The sequence below is a fragment of the Uranotaenia lowii genome, chromosome 3 (assembly GCF_029784155.1).
Source record: "Uranotaenia lowii strain MFRU-FL chromosome 3, ASM2978415v1, whole genome shotgun sequence".
In the NCBI taxonomy this organism is placed as follows: domain Eukaryota; kingdom Metazoa; phylum Arthropoda; class Insecta; order Diptera; family Culicidae; genus Uranotaenia; species Uranotaenia lowii.
In genome coordinates this window covers 279791772-279809559 of record NC_073693.1, presented here as the reverse complement: position 1 = coordinate 279809559, position 17788 = coordinate 279791772, and the positions used below count along the sequence as shown (strand labels likewise).

General features: G+C 35.5%; 1 protein-coding gene across 7 annotated transcripts in view; it reads left to right on the top strand.

Annotated features, from left to right (window-relative positions):
* Positions 1-17788, top strand: part of LOC129750921 (uncharacterized) — a 296065-nt gene that overhangs the window by 200602 nt on the left and 77675 nt on the right. For 6 of the 7 annotated variants that reach the window (XM_055746119.1, XM_055746118.1, XM_055746120.1 and 3 more), the window contains one exon: positions 9208-9252. The exons of the other annotated variant lie outside the window; for it this stretch is intronic. In XM_055746119.1, coding sequence (XP_055602094.1) covers positions 9208-9252 — 45 coding nt within the window. The remainder of the gene's footprint in view (positions 1-9207; positions 9253-17788) is intronic. 7 annotated transcript variants of the gene reach the window in all.

The following is a 17788-nucleotide window of genomic DNA, read 5'->3' as shown; positions in this document are numbered from 1 at the left end:
ATACTCTGCATCCAGTCGGCCGGGAATGTTGCAGTATCCCAAACCAAGGCGATTTGTTGGACTTCATATCTTTGATTGCCGCTTCTATTTCAGCCAGCGAGGGCGCTTCCGAGTTGACGAGACAAGAGAGGCTGGATAAACTGCCCTTTTCGCCTCTGGATTCTCCAACCGGAGGACGTCGTATCGATAACCGAGTTTCTTCAACTCTCAGTCGTATGCCAAGGACGAGGTGATGGTCAGATGCAATGTCTGCGCTTCGTTTATTGCGGGCATCAAGAAGGCTTCTTCTCCATTTTTGGCTGATGCAGATGTGGTCGATTTGATTTTCTGTTCGGTCATCTCAGGATATCAAGTGACCTTATGTGCAGGTCGATGCGGGAAGAGCGATCCACCAATCACCATATTGTTGTAGTCACAAAATTCTACAAACAGCTCTCCGTTTTCGCTAATCTGTCCTATCTGTTATTAGGAAAAAATACAAAAGCTGAAATAAACTAGTCGCAACATCTTTCCATTTAGAATATTTGTAGCCTGGAAAATATATTCTCTATGTAAAATACAAATTTAAAGTTGTTTTGATAACTTTTCCAGCAGTTTTCTGTGAATTCTTAAGATGTTTTATTCGACGTGATGAAAGCTCACGTGAGAAATTAAACATATCCCATATTCTATCACAAGATAACACAGCATGAAAACGTTCTTTTTTCAACCGACGGCGAAAAACCACCAGCCAAGATGAGCTGTGCGTGTGAATGTAAACCGGCCGGCCGGCAATAGCAAACAGTTTCTAGTTTCCCATTCCCACTCCATTCCCATCAAAGACAAAAGAGGATGAAAAAATACACCGGCCAAACGGAAGACGGCCAATGCCGACCGACTCAGATGGTGCACTGGGTAAGATATCGGACTGCCAAGCCGAGATGAGATGTTGCAGTGAGTTCGATTCTCACTACTTATTTTTTATCTGGGATGAATTATCCAAAATAATGATAATCCCATAACATGTTTTTCTTGTTTCGCTTGAATGTAGTGGTCATGCACCATTTTGCTTGGGAGCTCCAGTCTTTATACCAGTAGTGCTTTTCTAATCCTGTCAGCTTTGGTACATAACACTTTTCAGCGCATTTTCGGCACAGAGATTTGCTAAATAGGCATTGGATTTTTGCAACCTCTTCTAAGGGTGTAGTTTTGAAGGTTAACCTCTCTATTCTAAAAAACCTTCTCTATTTTGAAGGTTAACCTCTCTATATTTTAAAAGCATTAGCGTCCATTACCAGGGGGCTCAATCGAGCCTTTTGTCGCTACAAAATTATTTCTCTATATTTAATCCATTTTTTTTTAAAGGATGAAGAAATTCTTATTTTTAAAGACAAGGAAATTAGGTTAAGGAGTGTATTGAAAAAACTGCAACACTTTGTTTCATGAATAACTTTTGAATGCATGGATGGATATTGATGAAATTCTTAGCGATGCTACCTAGTTATATAATGTGTACGTGTACAAAATTTGATGACAATCTGTCACGTGATTTTTAAGATAACGTCCAAAACTGAAGCTCATTGAAAAAATCCAATAAAAATCCTAGCCGACAAAAGTTCACATAGTAAATCATTTGAGAAGTTCTAGAGGGGAAAAAACTGATTTCTTGCACGTGAGGAGGCTAACTATCTGTGGAAACTGACAATTACTCAGTATTTCATTAAGGTTGACACGATGAATGGCTAAAATATAAAGAAAACTGTCTCCAAATGCGACAATTTTGTCTGAAAGCCTCTTCCTAGGTCCCACAAAATTTTTACTTTGTATAAGTTGGAGTTGGAATCGTGCTATGGCGCAAAAACGATGGTGGAGTGATAAAAAGTCAAATATGTTGTTTTTGTGCCTTAGGAGGACTACGGGTAAAATTTGTTATAATTTCGACCAAAGTCAAAATCATGAGTTATTTTGTCGGCCAAGCTTCATGAAATAGCAACCGAAATTGAAAAAAACCTTGATTAGAAAAAAAAGGTTATTCATAGTACGCATTATGGCGCATTCGTTGCCCAAAAATTAAAGTACAAAAATTTATTCATTAGACGCTTCCTCAAAAACCACTTGACAGAACATCACAAAAATGTCCATATGTAAACATTACATTACCAGGTAACTTCGCTGAAACTTTCAGCAATTTACATCCATGCATTCAAAAGTTATTCACAAAACAAAGTGTTGCATTTTTTTTTTCGAACACACTCCTTTGGTACCTACACATTAATCATCTCGATGTATGATAAACACACTCCAACATGTACCTACTTTCATTACAATGGCGGCCAAATGGGTCATGTTTAATTTTCAAAAACCGACCATGTACATTTTGTACATTGGCTCAAAAACTGTGCAAAGTTTCAGCTCAATCGGACTTGATTCAGGGGTGTCTCAAAGCGCTCAAAATTTCGGTGTTTTGACCTTTAAAAATTATTATAAGAGGGACCAAAGGAAAAAGGAAAAATCAAAATTTAAATTTTGATCCCAAATGGCTTAAAATGGCTTAAAATGTCGAGATCTGTTGATATCTTGAAAAATAAATTTAGGCAAAATTTGAAATTTATATTTTTCCACCTGTTTTTGGTCCCGCTTTTGGTGATTTTTTAGGGCTTTGAGGCACCCCTAAATCAAGTCCGATTTGGCTGAAGTTTTGCACAGGCACAGGATTCAGGATGCTGAAATCTACCATATCAATCATTGAAACATATGCAAGAAAATGCTTCTCTCTTGAGTTATCAATTTAATTTTATAAATAAGTTTTATGGTTAGACAAATCTATTGAAAAAAAATTCTTCTTAAATGCTAAAAAACTTGTCTTTTCAATCATCAAATTTCATTTCAATTTTCAAATCAATTTACCGAATTTTATAGCACAGATTTTCAAAGTCAAAATATTTGAATTTTTAGAAAATTTTTTGATTAGTTTGTCTATATTTAACAATTCTAAATTTGTTGATGTTTCAAAAACATAAACCTTTATTTATTTCCTGATCAAAAATTCACATTTCAATCGATTTTTTTTCAAATTCAAAACACTGCAGTGGAATTTTTCAATCAACCCTTAGCTGAAAATGAAGAAAAGAAATGTAATTAAGAAGAATAATGAATAACAGGTATTATTATTATACCAATAATTAATCATGGTTAATATTTTACCTAAGCTGACATTTAATTTAGAATTTGATTTTTTTCCTGTTTTTTTTTTTTTTTGAATATTTATTTCAAATTTTACAACTAGACGTTTATGAAATTATTTTGAAGCAAATTTCTAGTTCGGAATAAGAAACATAATTTTGACAATTTTATTAATGAAATACCGAAAATATTATTGATTTAATTTTTTTTTTTTTGAGTTTGTGTGAAATTTATGAGTAAGAAAATGATGTTAGAAATCCGTTTCCTCATTAATTGTGTATATTTGGTATTGTTATTATGTTTATAAAGAATTGAATTTCCAAGAAATTAACTTTGGATGAAAAACATTCCTCTATTCCTGTTTTTTTATTCCTTCGTTTTTGACTGTTTATTTGAAAGCTGTGTAACAGTAGGATGAAAATAAAAACTCTCAAAAAACTGCATTTCATTGCAAGAGATTTAATTGATTTATACAACCTTTGTAAAAACATTTCATGAAATAATTAAAAGCTCTAGTAAGCAAAGTCTGCCGTTATTAAATACTTTTTAATGGATTGAGATTTTTTATTTTGAAATGGTTTTAACTTTTTTCATGAAATGCTTGAGCAAAAATTAAGCTTAAGAATAGTCAAAACCAAAAATCAAAGACCAACTTCATTTCAAGGTTATTTGATTTTCTGGATGATTCTATGCACAAAAATTTCTTCTTCCATAAAAATTTCTATACAAAATTGAAACGCGTTGCGCTAACTCAGGAATCAACCAAATCATCTCAAATTTTACACTGATGCTTGTGGTGGCATCGAAAAAACATATGGTAGCAAAAAGTATTTTTTTGCATCGGTCTACATTACACTTTATTCTTCAAGTTTCACTTTTATTAATGTCAAAACTCTTTCTTACTTCAACTTGATGACAAGGGACATAAAGCGCACCATAAGTTTTAGAAGATTGAGAACCATCTGCCATATAATATTACAGCTGATTGAACTCGATATTTAGGGAGATTTTATTCTAAGGTATTATGATAATTTCGGAGTGACTTCGGAGTATGCTCTTTCATAGAAAAAAAATGACACCTAATTTTGCTATCATACCCTGATGGTAAGTTTGATATCATTTTGCCCGAATCAAGGTGGTACAATGCCTAAATTTGGATCTCAATTTTCGCTCACACTCAATTTCATAATCATGCCAACAGTAGGTTTAACAGAAACCTTAATGACACCACGTTTTAAAATCATATTAAAATGAATTTTGAGAGCACAGCGATGCCGTTTTTTGGTGTCGAAGGAGATCGAAAGTTTTCATTCTTGTGCTCTCAAAATTCCTTGAAAAATACTGGCTAAACGATATCGAACACAGTTGTACAGAATATTTTTTTAATAAATATCCGCCAAATGCAACCCCATCGACCAGCACATAAGGTCACTTATGACACAAATTGACCACATCTGCATCAGTCGAAAATGGAGAAGGAACCTTCTTGATGTCCGCAACAAACGAAGCGCAGACATTGCATCTGACCATCACCTCGTCCTTGGCGTGATACGACTGAGAGTTGCGCGTGTCCAACGGCGCGAGGAGAAAGTCGGGTGTCGATACGACGTCCGTCGGTTGGAGAATCCAGAGGTGAAAAGGGCATACGTTGAACAGCTAGAATCCCGAGCCTCGGAGCTGCCGACAGACGGAACAGTCGAAGAACAGTGGTGTGGAATCAAGAATGCCTTTATCACGACGAGCCATGGTACTCTCGGTAAAGTGTGTGGAAGAAGAAGTGAATGGATGTCGGATGAAACTTGGAGGATGGTCGATGATCGGAGAAAGGCGAAAGTCGGAATTGAGCAGGCATGTACCGGGTCAGCCAAAGCAGCCGCCCGCTTACGATATGCGGAGCTGGAAAAGGCAGTTAAACGAGCTTGTAGACGAGACAAGAGAGCCTGGACAAACTCCCTAGCCGAAGAGGGGGAAAAAGCCGCCGCCAATGGAGATATCCGATTACTTTATGACATTTCTCGCCGCCTCAGTGGTGCAAGGACTAATGCAAGAATGCCGCTGAAAGACCGAGCAGGTCAGTTATTGACCGATCGAACAGATCAGCTCAAACGATGGACTGAGCACTTCGAACAACTCTTTCGAGTCACGAATAGCGATGGCCAACAGAACCCGCAGCTTGAAGCGCCAACAGTAAGTCGCATAAATGGCGTCAACTCGGAAGCGCCCTCGCTGGCTGAAATAGAAGCGGCAATCAAAAACATGAAATCCAATAAAGCACCTGGGATCGATTGCATCCCTGCTGAAATGCTGAAAGCCGACCCTGCCCTGTCAGCACAAATGTTGCACCGTCTTTTCGCTGACATCTGGGATACTGCAACATTCCCGGCCGACTGGATGCAGGGTATCCTCGTAAAGGTCCCGAAGAAAGGAGACCTGACAGAGTGCGGTAACTGGCGAGGCATAACGTTGATCTGTACAACTCTCAAAGTACTCTGCAAAGTGATCCTGAACAGGATCCAGGAGAAAATCGACGCTACACTCCGACGGCAACAAGCTGGATTCCGATCCGGACGATCATGTGTGGACCACATCACAACGCTACGAATCATACTGGAACAAATCAACGAATTCCTGGACTCTCTTCTGCTGGTGTTCGTTGATTTCGAAAAAGCATTCGACCGACTTCATCATGAAAACATCTGGGCGGCTCTAAGGCGACGAGGGGTCCCAGAGAAACTAGTCCATCTCATCGAAGCACAATACGAGGCATTTTCGTGCAAGGTCTTGCACGATGGTGTCTTGTCCGAACCAATCCCGGTAACTGCTGGAGTGAGACAAGGATGTATCTTATCACCGCTACTTTTCCTCATCGTAATGGATGAGATTCTGACTGGATCGATCGACTGTGCACCGAACCGAGGATTGCCGTGGAATCCTGTAACAATGGTGCAACTGAACGACCTTGACCTGGCTGACGATATTGTTTTGCTCGCCCAAACACAACCGGACATGCAGAGCAAACTCGACGACCTCACCGAAAGTTCCAAGGCAGCAGGTCTCAAAGTCAATGTCGGAAAGACCAAGTCGATGGAGATCAACACAGGAAATCCCTCCAGTTTCATGGTAGCTGGGCAACAAGTTGAGAAAGTGGAGTGCTTCCAGTATCTTGGTAGCCAGATAACGCCTGATGGTGGTACCAGGAAAGACATCGAAACCCGGATTAGAAAGGCCCGATTTGCGTTTGCGAGTCTCCGAAACATCTGGCGGTCACGCCAGATCTCTCTACGAACAAAAATCCGAATCTTCAACTCAAACGTCAAATCCGTATTGCTGTACGGGTGCGAAACTTGGTGCACATATGCGGTGACGACGCGAAAACTGCAAGTTTTTGTAAACCGCTGCCTGCGGAACATCATCCGCGCTTGGTGGCCTGGCAACTGGATCTCGAATGAGGAACTACATCGCCGGTGTCATCAAAGGGCGCTAGAAATCGAGATTCGGGAACGTAAGTGGAGATGGATTGGGCACACGCTGCGAAAAGATGAAAACGAGATTTGCAGAGAGGCGCTTGACTGGAATCCAGAAGGTCATCGAAGAAGAGGCAGGCCCAGAAACTCGTGGCGGCGAAGCCTAGCCGCTGAAATCCGAACTGTCGACGAGAATCTTGACTGGGACCAGGTGAAGACGCTGGCTCCGGATCGTCAACAGTGGAGGTCTTTTACCACGGCCCTATGCACCGGAGGATCGGCGCGGGATCATTAAGTAAGTAAGTAAATGCAACGTTGATATAAAATAGCGAATGCCATAAAGATGGTATAAAGACTATAATCAAATCAAAACAAAAATACCTTCATTGAAACCAACATTTGACAGAACTGGATTAATTGCATACAATTGAACGCCAAACATTTTTTTTAGGAGAAGTAAATTAAACTGTTGCATTGCCATTATAAGTTTTTTTTAAATAGAAAATGACTGTTTATTTTTTAAATTAGAGTTAACCACTTTGCTGCATAATTTTGCTATTGATCAAATTCTTTACCAAAATTTGCTTCGTATCTTATTTTGTTCTTTGCTTTGAATTTCATTAAATTTGGGATAACTCAATGACGACTGCTTCTGCTCTCAGCTTCAATTCTACAATAACTTTGACACTAAGCTGTTGTTGGTTGTTTTATTTTGCTATAAAATGAAAGTCAAAGAGCCTTTTTTATATCTAGATTTGATGTCATGGAAAAATCTGCACCTAATGATGCTTTCAATTTGCTATTAATACCTCATTTTGTTTCACTTTGATATGAAAAAAATAAATTTTGATAGCTTAATGATACCTTGTCGCGCTATCGCCTGAAAATAAACTCCAAAAAATGCTATCATTTTGATTTTGATATCTCATTTTGGTAGAATTTTTACTATCTGTGTCATTGAAGTCTGCTCGGGCTCACGTACCAAATGTTTTAATTGTAATATTCATTTGCAAGTTGTTCAACTTAAAGGAAAGCTCTGATTTATTAAACAAGGATTACTAGGACATTTTTGTCAATGTTATTCAAACATCTTTCAAAATACATGATAACCGCACAGAGGGTTTTATGCATTGATACCCTTTTGGCTCTGAGGGCCTAAATTGGAATTCAAAGCAGAAAACTTGAATTCTTCATTGCAAGCTCTGGAATTTTGGCTTTCCATTTTAGTTTCTGGAGTCTGATATTGCACTCATTCTAAAATTTGAATAGTGGATTTAAATTTTTTGTTAGAATTTTTTTAGATAAAGGGTTAAAATCTGTCTAGTTTTCTCCTGGTAAAGTCAATAATCTTTTGATGATAGAAGTCAATCATAGCTTAATCAACAATTCCTCTTACACTTACTCTTTACCCTACAAGACCTTAATATCTAGTAAAATATTTCTTGCAATCTAGATAATATTTTTTTAAATCTAAAAACAAAGTCTTGTACGCATATTAGAGCCTACTTCGTAACGTTCACCGTGGTGTAATTGGCTAACGCGCCGTTGTACTGAAGCAGAAATTGCGGGTTCAAGTCCCGTCTATTAGCTGTTGTAGCTTTTCCATAAAATGCATGATAGGTGTTTACGGAATATGTTTATTTTTCCTTTGCTATCTCATGTTTCTCTAATTATTTCCATCATCTTCGAAAAATTGATAATTGTCAGGTACGAAGATTAACCAAGCCGAATTCAGAGCATTTGATTTCATTTGAACCTATTTCTTTTACGTTTTGCGGCTTTGAAAAAATTCAAAAGCACATTTCCAAACAAATGCAAACCACTATTGTGATTTCTCCAGAACTTTTCCAAGCATTTTACGGGTATTCAAAAAGTTCTTCCTCGTTTTGTTTCCAAAGAGATTACTTACTTTTAATATGTTATACCAAGTGTTCCCAGTCACGCTCGTTTATTCATTTGAGTCAACGGAAGTAACACTGACTGTTGGTAAGACTATAAGACATTCCTCTCAATTCTTCTGTCATATTTCCCACGGGTAAGGAAAGTTTCGGAAACAAAGAAGAAACAGAAATGTTGCAAGACATATCGTTCCATTTTCCCTCGGAGCTCGGAGTTTTCCATCTGGGAGAACTTTCCCCCGGAAATATCACCAGTAACTTTTGATTCACAGTTTTTTTTTGTCCCAGTTGCTTCAGCGAAATATAAAGCAAAGAAAAGAAATAAGCAAACTTTGCGCCTGCCAATGGTCAAAAATGTTGGAGCGATATTATTTCTACTTCCGGTAGCGAGCCGGTTCGGACCCGAAAGGCCGCAGGGTTGAGGCGGGAATCATTTCCGGGAAAGCTTGTGGCGCGAAAAATACTTTCCTGTCACCCGTCGTCTGTTTCGAGTAGCGGTATTCAAATTTCATTTCTAGATTTTGAGGGAGGAAAATTTTCTGTCACAAATCTGATGCACGTTATCTTTGAGGGCACTCCTTGCAACTCAGTAAAAAAAATCTATTATTTGTACCTCTACTGTTGCCTATCCAATCACATGTCATATACCATCGGACTAACTTGTTTCGGTTGTTTCCTTCCAGGAAGCCTTCCAAGGATGTTGAACTGGATCCGATGGGATCACAGCGGTAAGTGGAGATACCATCAAATCCTTGATTCATCTCTCAGATACAGCATATCAAAGAATGCGTTCCAAAAAATCCTAACTGTTGATGATATTTGAACTTTTTCGAAAAAACATTATTTAACTAAAATGATGCTCTTATGATTTTCATATTCGTACATTAGTCTTAGTAGATACATGTTTTCGCTCAAATAAGTCTGGCAAAGTTGGAACCTTTTGGTATTTTTGCAAAAAGAAATTATTTTTAGCCTTTTTTTAACAATGTTATCCTTAACCGTACAGTAAGGTGGCAAAAAAAGGATTTGTCGATATCAAAATCTTGAAGGGTACCGCCTGAGATTGGTTCATAGGTTTTCAGAAGGAACCATACCTAATTCCAGCTGTTTTAACAACTTAAGCTGTCATTCAGCAAGAAGCAAGTTTGTAAAAGCATAATTTTTTAGAAGTTGGTTATTAAGTTGCAGTTTTTGTATAATCTTTCGATTTAAACTTCTGGCAATTTTTTTTAAAATAATTTTTTAGGTTTGGATCTCAGTTCCTATTGAACAATTTTCAACGAATAGCTACGAATCTTTATAAAATTTTAATAAAATTCGCTGATCCAGATGTGATTCTTAGAAAATGTTTCAAAATTCTTAGAAATTATTGTAGTCCGATTAGGCCCCTATTAGGCGTGGGACCAATCAGCATTATGAGTATTTCAATTTTAGAAAACAACCTTGAGATTTTTTCCCAAAAAAATCTACCTTTAGCTCATTTTTTTATATGTTAAGCAATGTCTCAAATGCATAAACCAAACAACAAAACTACAATAAAAAATCATTCTTCGAGAATTAAAAAATCCTTGTTTCGATTGACACATAATAGGCGAAAAAAAGATGATTTTGTCAGGGTGGCCAGCGAACCGGGAAAAACGGAAATTGAAAATAGGACCGGGAAAACCGGGAGAAAATCGGGAATTTCAAATTAAAATCGGGAAAATTATTTATGGATTATGTTTCCCCATATAAAAACATATTAATTCCTTAAATTCATTCATTTCATAATAACGTAACTTTTTCATAGAAATTTTACGATCGATAGTAATTTATTTAAGGATTTTAGCCATTCGAGAAGAGCGGGGAAATTTCGGAATTTTATATTCACGAGGGTAAAAAAATGATTTTCGAACTCAGCGGATACATTTGTCGAGCAAAGAAACATCGTAGAATCACGCACTGCAGAGAATAAAAAAAGTTTTTAAATTAAATAAACATTTCACAACTGTGAAGTTTTAATACGTTAAGTCTTGGTATTTAAAGCGTTAATTAATGAAAGATTTTGAGCCGTTGTGCACTTTCTTTGCGAATACTAGTCTAGAATAGATAATGTTGGAATCTGTACAAGGAGCTCATTTTTTTCAGAAAAACACGTCGTGCTGAAACGAATCTCGAGAAAATGAAAAAAAAACCTAACAAACACAAATTGTTTTCTGAAAAGCTATTTTTTACAAATATCTTGAAGGTGGTTTTAAAATAAATTGAACAATGAGATTTTTTTGACGTGACTTTACATATTATCCATTGAGTTTATCTTAATCAAAAAAAACTAATCATATTGATGATGATGATACTTAAAATTGATTAATGATATTAAAAAAAAATTCTTAAAAAAACAAATTTCTTTTTTTTGTGTATTATGTACTAACACACTAATAATTGTCAAAAACAATTAAAACGAAAGTTCAAAAATCAAACATCGATTTGCTGAGAAACGACATAACCTTGAAGTACTTATCTCATTTGGTTTCGAACACATTTTTTTTATAATTTAGCTCAATAATAACGTTTGAAAATCGGGAATTGACCCATGCGGAAAAAATGCCGGAAACATAAAAAAATAAAATGCCACAGAAAGCAAAATATGTAACAAGTTACTAAGTTTTATGTTAATCTTGTTTACGTTTTTCGCTCCAACTAGAAGAATTTCAAATTGAAAAATCGAATAAAAACATGCATTTTTGAGATAGGACTGAAAATCCAGACTTAAAATTCAGACAAATTTACCATCATCTAGAACTCAGCGTATTCTAACTTTTTTTTTGAATGAATCCAATCAAAAACATGATTCCAATATGAGACTCAAATAAAATTTTGGGCTTAGCATGAATAAGGTTCATCGGAATCTGTTTTAAGAACTTTAGAAGTAAAATATCGTTATATCAATCAGTAGATTTCAAAAGTAAAATTCAGTATTTCAACTTGAAATTTTGAAAGTATTATATACATGGTATTTATCTCATGCAAATAATAAAAATGAAGCATTTTCCCTTATAAGCGAAGATCGTGTGAATGACTGAAAAGAAGGTAACAATTTTCGGTTAAGGTTAGGACAACTAGAATTATTTTCTTACCGTGTTTCCTACCTACCATTACCTGTAATTTGAACAACCTTTGAGTTTCAAGATTGAACTAAAAAAATAGTCCCTTTCACACTTTTAAGTTCAACTTGAATAAACATATCTAAATTTTTGGTCAAAAAACTTGATGGACATATTTATTTGCGCATTTTGAAACAAAGAAAACCATAAAATCTCAAAAGGGGAAAACCGGGAATTTGAAAATGGAAACTCGCTGGCCACCCTGTTTTGTTCAAGCTCAGCTTCGATAATTGAACTATTTTTTGACGGTTGTCATCTAGAAAAAGTTTAGAACGAATCATTCAAGCGCGATCTCTTTGCGCGTTGGAACTACTCCACCTGTGATAAGATTTTACCAGAATGTACAGACGCGTCATCTTCTCCTAAATAAGACTATGAGTTTATGGATCTGCGACTGGTGAATGTAGCCTAATTTAGGACGTTTCGGCTTCTCAGTCAATTGAAATATTATTAAAGAGAGCACATTAACTCAATGTCCAACGTTTCGGCCATGATCTTGGCCATCGTCAGGGAGATAGAGTGTGTACTGTTTGTGTCTGTTAGATTTTTAACGGCTGGGTTGATGTTGGATTTTTCCGAACCATAATGAATAATAATTTAAACACTGGATGAATCTGATCTAATCACTTTTTGTGTCTATTTTAACAAGTCTATCTCCTAGCGATCACTTCTTGATAACTATAATTTAACTACTATTAATATAAATGAAATGAAAAAAAAAATCATAAAATTTGAAAAAAAAAACCGAAATGCTTGGTTTTAAGTACGACAAGAGAGTGCATTTTTTTTCGTCTGCTCACCCAAACTGTGCGGAGAGAGATAAACCGCACTGCAATCAAGAATAAGATTGACAACACATCAAGATGAGCGAAAGCATTCACATTCGCTGAAAAAGAGAATTCCGTTCTCCGGAAAAATCTATTGCACATTGTGTTGAGGAGAAATCTGAGTGCTCACCTTTGCTCCGAACGCCACCTTTGACCGTTATTTTTACAAGAAATAAAACCATAAAACAGCAAAGGGCATGGTTACCACAAGAACATATTTATCATAAAAAGATCTTTCCGCACAGAAGACAGATATTAAGGATTTAGCTAAGATTAGTAAGTATTGATTTTTTCATTTAAAAAAATAGACCACATACATCCATATCGACCATATAAATTATGAGAAATAATAAAACAATTGAAAGTAGCTTTCGGATTTTAAAACACTTTTTAAGTAATTGATTAATTTTGGTAATTGAAAAATTGAGAGAACAGAAATGGTCAAACAAAGTTAAAAAAACAACAGGTTTTTTTTTGATATTTTCCACTTATGTTCTTTTTGTTGTGTGCACATTTCGGTGCAGAATTTTGTAGGTAAATTTTTTTTCAATTGAAAGTAAAAATTTGAATGTGGCAACGCTGACAGCGGGAAAGAAATTGATTTGTACGTTATTATTGTTTGGTGAAACTCACCGTTCGCGGACCAGAACGTTCCATCAGGAAACACGATTTGCTTTGTTTCCAATTCGCAGTCGAGAACAATAGATCAATGATTGCTGATGACCTAGGTAATGATGATAAACGCGGTACAAATGTTTACATCATCACACGGTTAGGCGAGAATACTCAAATTGGGTTTGTGATAACACAACAGTGTTGCCAGATATTCTGGGTAAGAGTATCATAGTACTCATAGAGAAATGAGTACTTTCCCGGTTAGGGAATATGATAAGTGGAGAGTACGACAATAGCTATCACTAACGAATTGTGTAGTTATATTATGACTAGACTGTCGAAACTAGATATGACGAAACATGAATAAAGATGACACCTGCGTTGATTACTCATACTTCAACATTGTTTGTTTCTAATTATTATTTTTTAAATTGTGTGGTGAGGTGTGGTGGTAGTCAAAATATTTTTTTTCTCCATTTACACTGAGGTGCATAAATGAAACACTCGGGCGCTCTTGGCTAGAGTTCTCTTTCTACCACTCAGATACGAGAGCTCTCACACTTGCCGACCGAATCGCTTACAGTTCGTGTGAACTTGGATGACGAGTAGAGCATGATCAGCGATAGAGGAACTGAAAACAGTGTTGCTTTCTCCCGGCGCACAGTGCGGTGACCAGTGGACAAAAGTCAAAAGTTTTAGTTTATCAAACATTAAATTCAACTTTACCAATCGATTGGAAAGGGGTTGGAGTTTCATGAACGTACATGCTTTTGACATAATTTTGCTTCCTACACGCGCAGCATTGGTTCAAAGTTAATGCATTAAGAAGGCAAGAAACAAATTTTTTTTTTCGAAACATACACTTTTTTTGAAACTTTTGTTTACCGTTGACAAGTTTCGCAGCAAATTCAAATTCTTCGTTCTACAAGTTGAAGATTTAAACTCAACGCATGTCGTATTGTGTTTTTTGAGTGAGAAAAATTCGTTTTTTGTCTTTACAGCTACCTCTGAATCTACCATTATTTTTGTAAGTTTCATCAACAAAAATTGCTCAACTTCAGCTAGACAGAACAAATTCGCGTCACGAGACGTCACTACCATTTTACACTCAATTGCTAGGGAATTTCATCCTGAACACCCACTATGCTTGCTGAATTGCGTTTTTTTGCGCTAACAGAGATATGAGCAATTTACGGAAGGTAATTTTTACGCCACAGGAATGAAACTTTTTCGAAAAAGAACCGCCGTGGTAAAACGAAAACCGAAAACAAGTGAATTTTTCTTCTTGAACTTATCACTATTATATTTTATAAAAAATATGTTGAAAAAATGGATTTTTTAAATGCGGTTGTGGCTTCAAATCTCATTGAAAAATTAGAAGAAGCTTTGTGGTTTGAATTTTGAAATATTATGACCTAAGATAAAGCATACATCGGCCAAGTTCCCGTGAGTTCCATATTCGCTTGAAAAGGAAATTGTTTCATTCAGTTATTTTCTATGTGTAACATTATCAGTACCAAACTAAATCGTTCATGAAAGTAAATATTTGACAGATCCAAAGGATCTTTTATAAGAAAGATTGAAAATCTTCAAAATATGGGTTTTTGAGACGTGGATTTTAAGGCTAAAAAAATCAAAATTTAGACAAAACCTTCAAAACACAATTTTTCTGACGTATTTTCAATAACTGAACATTTAAACATATATTTTATCGAATTAAATCTTTTTACGACTTTTGTCCATCGACTCTATGGGATCACCGCACTGTGCGGCGCTGTCTTGTTTGAGAGGAGCCGACCAGCCATGCTGATCTTAAACTCTAAAATCAGGATCAAGGATCGATTGAAAATTTGAGTTTCGAATGTCAATATGAAAATATTTCAATAATCCTCAATTTAAAAAAGGGATTTTTTTCTAAAAAAAAGAACTCTGATTTGAAATTTCAATTTAAAATTAAAGTTTTATATTTGCAACTTAGACTGTGTTCTATATTTGCGAAGTAAAATACTATTTTAAAATCTATTTGATTTCGGTACTGATGAAAAAATATCTATATTTTCCATTTGTCATTTTTTTTTGTTTCGATTATAGTCGTTTTACCATCTTTATGGCATTCGCGACTTTATCAACGTTGCAGTTGGCGGATCGTTATTGAAAAACTTATCCGGTACAACTGTGTTCGATGTTTGCTCTTGGGCTCGAACTCGCGGACATCTGCTCAGGAGACAACAGACTTGCCAACTGAGCTATATCACAAGCCCTTCCATTTGTCATGGCAACTGATCTTTGTTTGTAATATAGGAACAGGTCTTTCAATACACTGCATAAATTGAAACTTATATTTTACTTATTATGATAATAATCAGTTTGGAAACAGTTCGAGTTGCGTCTTATATTACGGTAATTTTGTGTGGGAGCTCTTTTTTGCAAATAAAAAATGGAGATACCGTAAACTAGGGTTACTTTGATCGACATGAAATTTTGCCACATAATCATCAATAACCTAGTCTATAGATTGACTATCTGAAAACTGTTCCACTTTTGAAAGCCTATAAATGATTTTCTGTGAGTTTTTTAAAAATTAACGTTTACCTGTCCAAAACTTGAATCAGGCATATTCAAAGTTCAAGAAATTCAGAATTCAGAATTTTGAACTTTTTGTTCATTCCCGGAGAGATAACCGGTAAAAAACGAAAAAATTCACAAAATGGAACTTGAATTTTTGCTATTCTCAACCTGAGTTTTGAGTTAAATTTATTGACTGTGTAGCTACACGAAAAATTTCCCCGCATCTCATTTCTCTTTCAATAAATTTTGTAAACAGAACGTGCGAAATGGGCTTGTGATATAGCTCAGTTGGCAAGTCTGTTGTCTTCTGAGCAGATGTCCGCGAGTTCGAGCCCAAGAGCAAACATCGAACACAGTTGTACCGGATAAGTTTATCAATAACGATCCGCCAACTGTAACGTTGATAAAGTCGCGAATGCCATAATGTTGGTAAAACGACTATAATCGAAACAAAAAAAAAAGAACGTGCGAAATGTCACCTCAAAAGGGAATTACGCCATCGTGAATCGACCCATATTGGTCAGTTAATTTAACACAATATTGTATTCAAGCTAGCAAAGAAGTTATGTTTGAGTCATTTGTTTGTTTTTGTCATTTGTAAGTTTTCAATAAGTGATTGTTCCATGTATGCTCGGGAAAAAGTGTAATGAAGAAATATGTGACAATAAACGGTTTCATTATTTCACAATTCGTCTATTTGAAACGGATCAAACCTTCAAGTTTTACGGAGTAAGCGGTCTGTTTTATAGTCAGACGATTTTGAGACAAGGTTTCTTTATTTTGTAACCGCAATGGCCATCACACAACACACTTTTATTTGACTCTAAGTCACATCCGTCATTGAAACTATTTCAACAATTATAAAACGAATATAACAATTTTTTGTTTCCTTTACCTTAAACGTGTTTAGAGTTTTTGAAACCAGAAATAGCATCTTCACTAATAATATGCACTAGAAATCTGTAATTTTACAGAACTTTCACCAAATTTTCATCCAAGAATCTGTGTCGCAGAAAACAGAATTTTAAAAATATCCACAGATTTTATATCAAAATAAACTTTTTAATTTTCACTTGAAATAGGAAAATTTGATAAGATATATAGTTTTTTTTATTTTTCTCAAATAAAAATTTAAAAAGTCGCAATTTGACATGACAATTCAATGAAATTATTGGAAAAAGCATCACAGAAAACCATCACAAAGTTTTTGGGTAAAATCACAGAAAGTCAGAATTTCCTTTTTTCAAAAAGCACAATTTAAAAATAAACTTTACTGAAATCGTCCATCATAGGAAAATGCGTTGAACAAAGAGCAACAAAAATTTATATCTGAACAAAAATGTTTTGGAAACCAGGATGGAATCAGAGAACTTGCTAGGATGATTTATTAAATCATCACCATATTCGTCATGCTCAAAGACTTGGATGATTTGAGGGAATCATCAGAAGGCCATATGCTAAATTTGAGCTGAATCTGACAACGGGAAGGGGTTGCACTGAATCTCAAGTGTGAAAGGGATTCTGAGACATTTTGTTCTGAAAAAGCTTAAAAAACTGTTTTTTCCATCAAATATTTTTTTCTTTACCAATCGTTTGCTTGATTATGTTGATTTTATTAAAATTTTAATTAAGACTAACATTTGCAGTCTTCAGATGATTCCCAGACATTATGCAATTGGGACACCCTAATGTATATATCTTCCACTAAAATAGTTCACAGATAGTAAAGTGAATTCTCAAAAGAACTTCCACCTTTGTATGCTACGAACACTTTTGTCGAAAAAGTTGTAGGTAGTTCAGAGTCAATTAAAAGTTTTCAACAGCTGCTTTTGATCATCTACCAACATTATTTTTTTAAACTCGTTCAATCATTCAATGTTTAATTGAAAAAGTTTTTTTTTTTCGCTCGGTAAACCTGTTCTATTTTATGCGGCATTTGACTTTTTCCTTAAGCTTTACATTCAAGGGATTTTGCTAGGATTCCGGAGACACATCTGTGGCCATCATCATTTGGAAGCAACTTAAAGAATATTTTCTTCTATCGTTAGAACGTTCTCAAAGTATGCTTAACTATACCAGTAGTTACTTAGATAAGCTTGCTAGATTTTCCG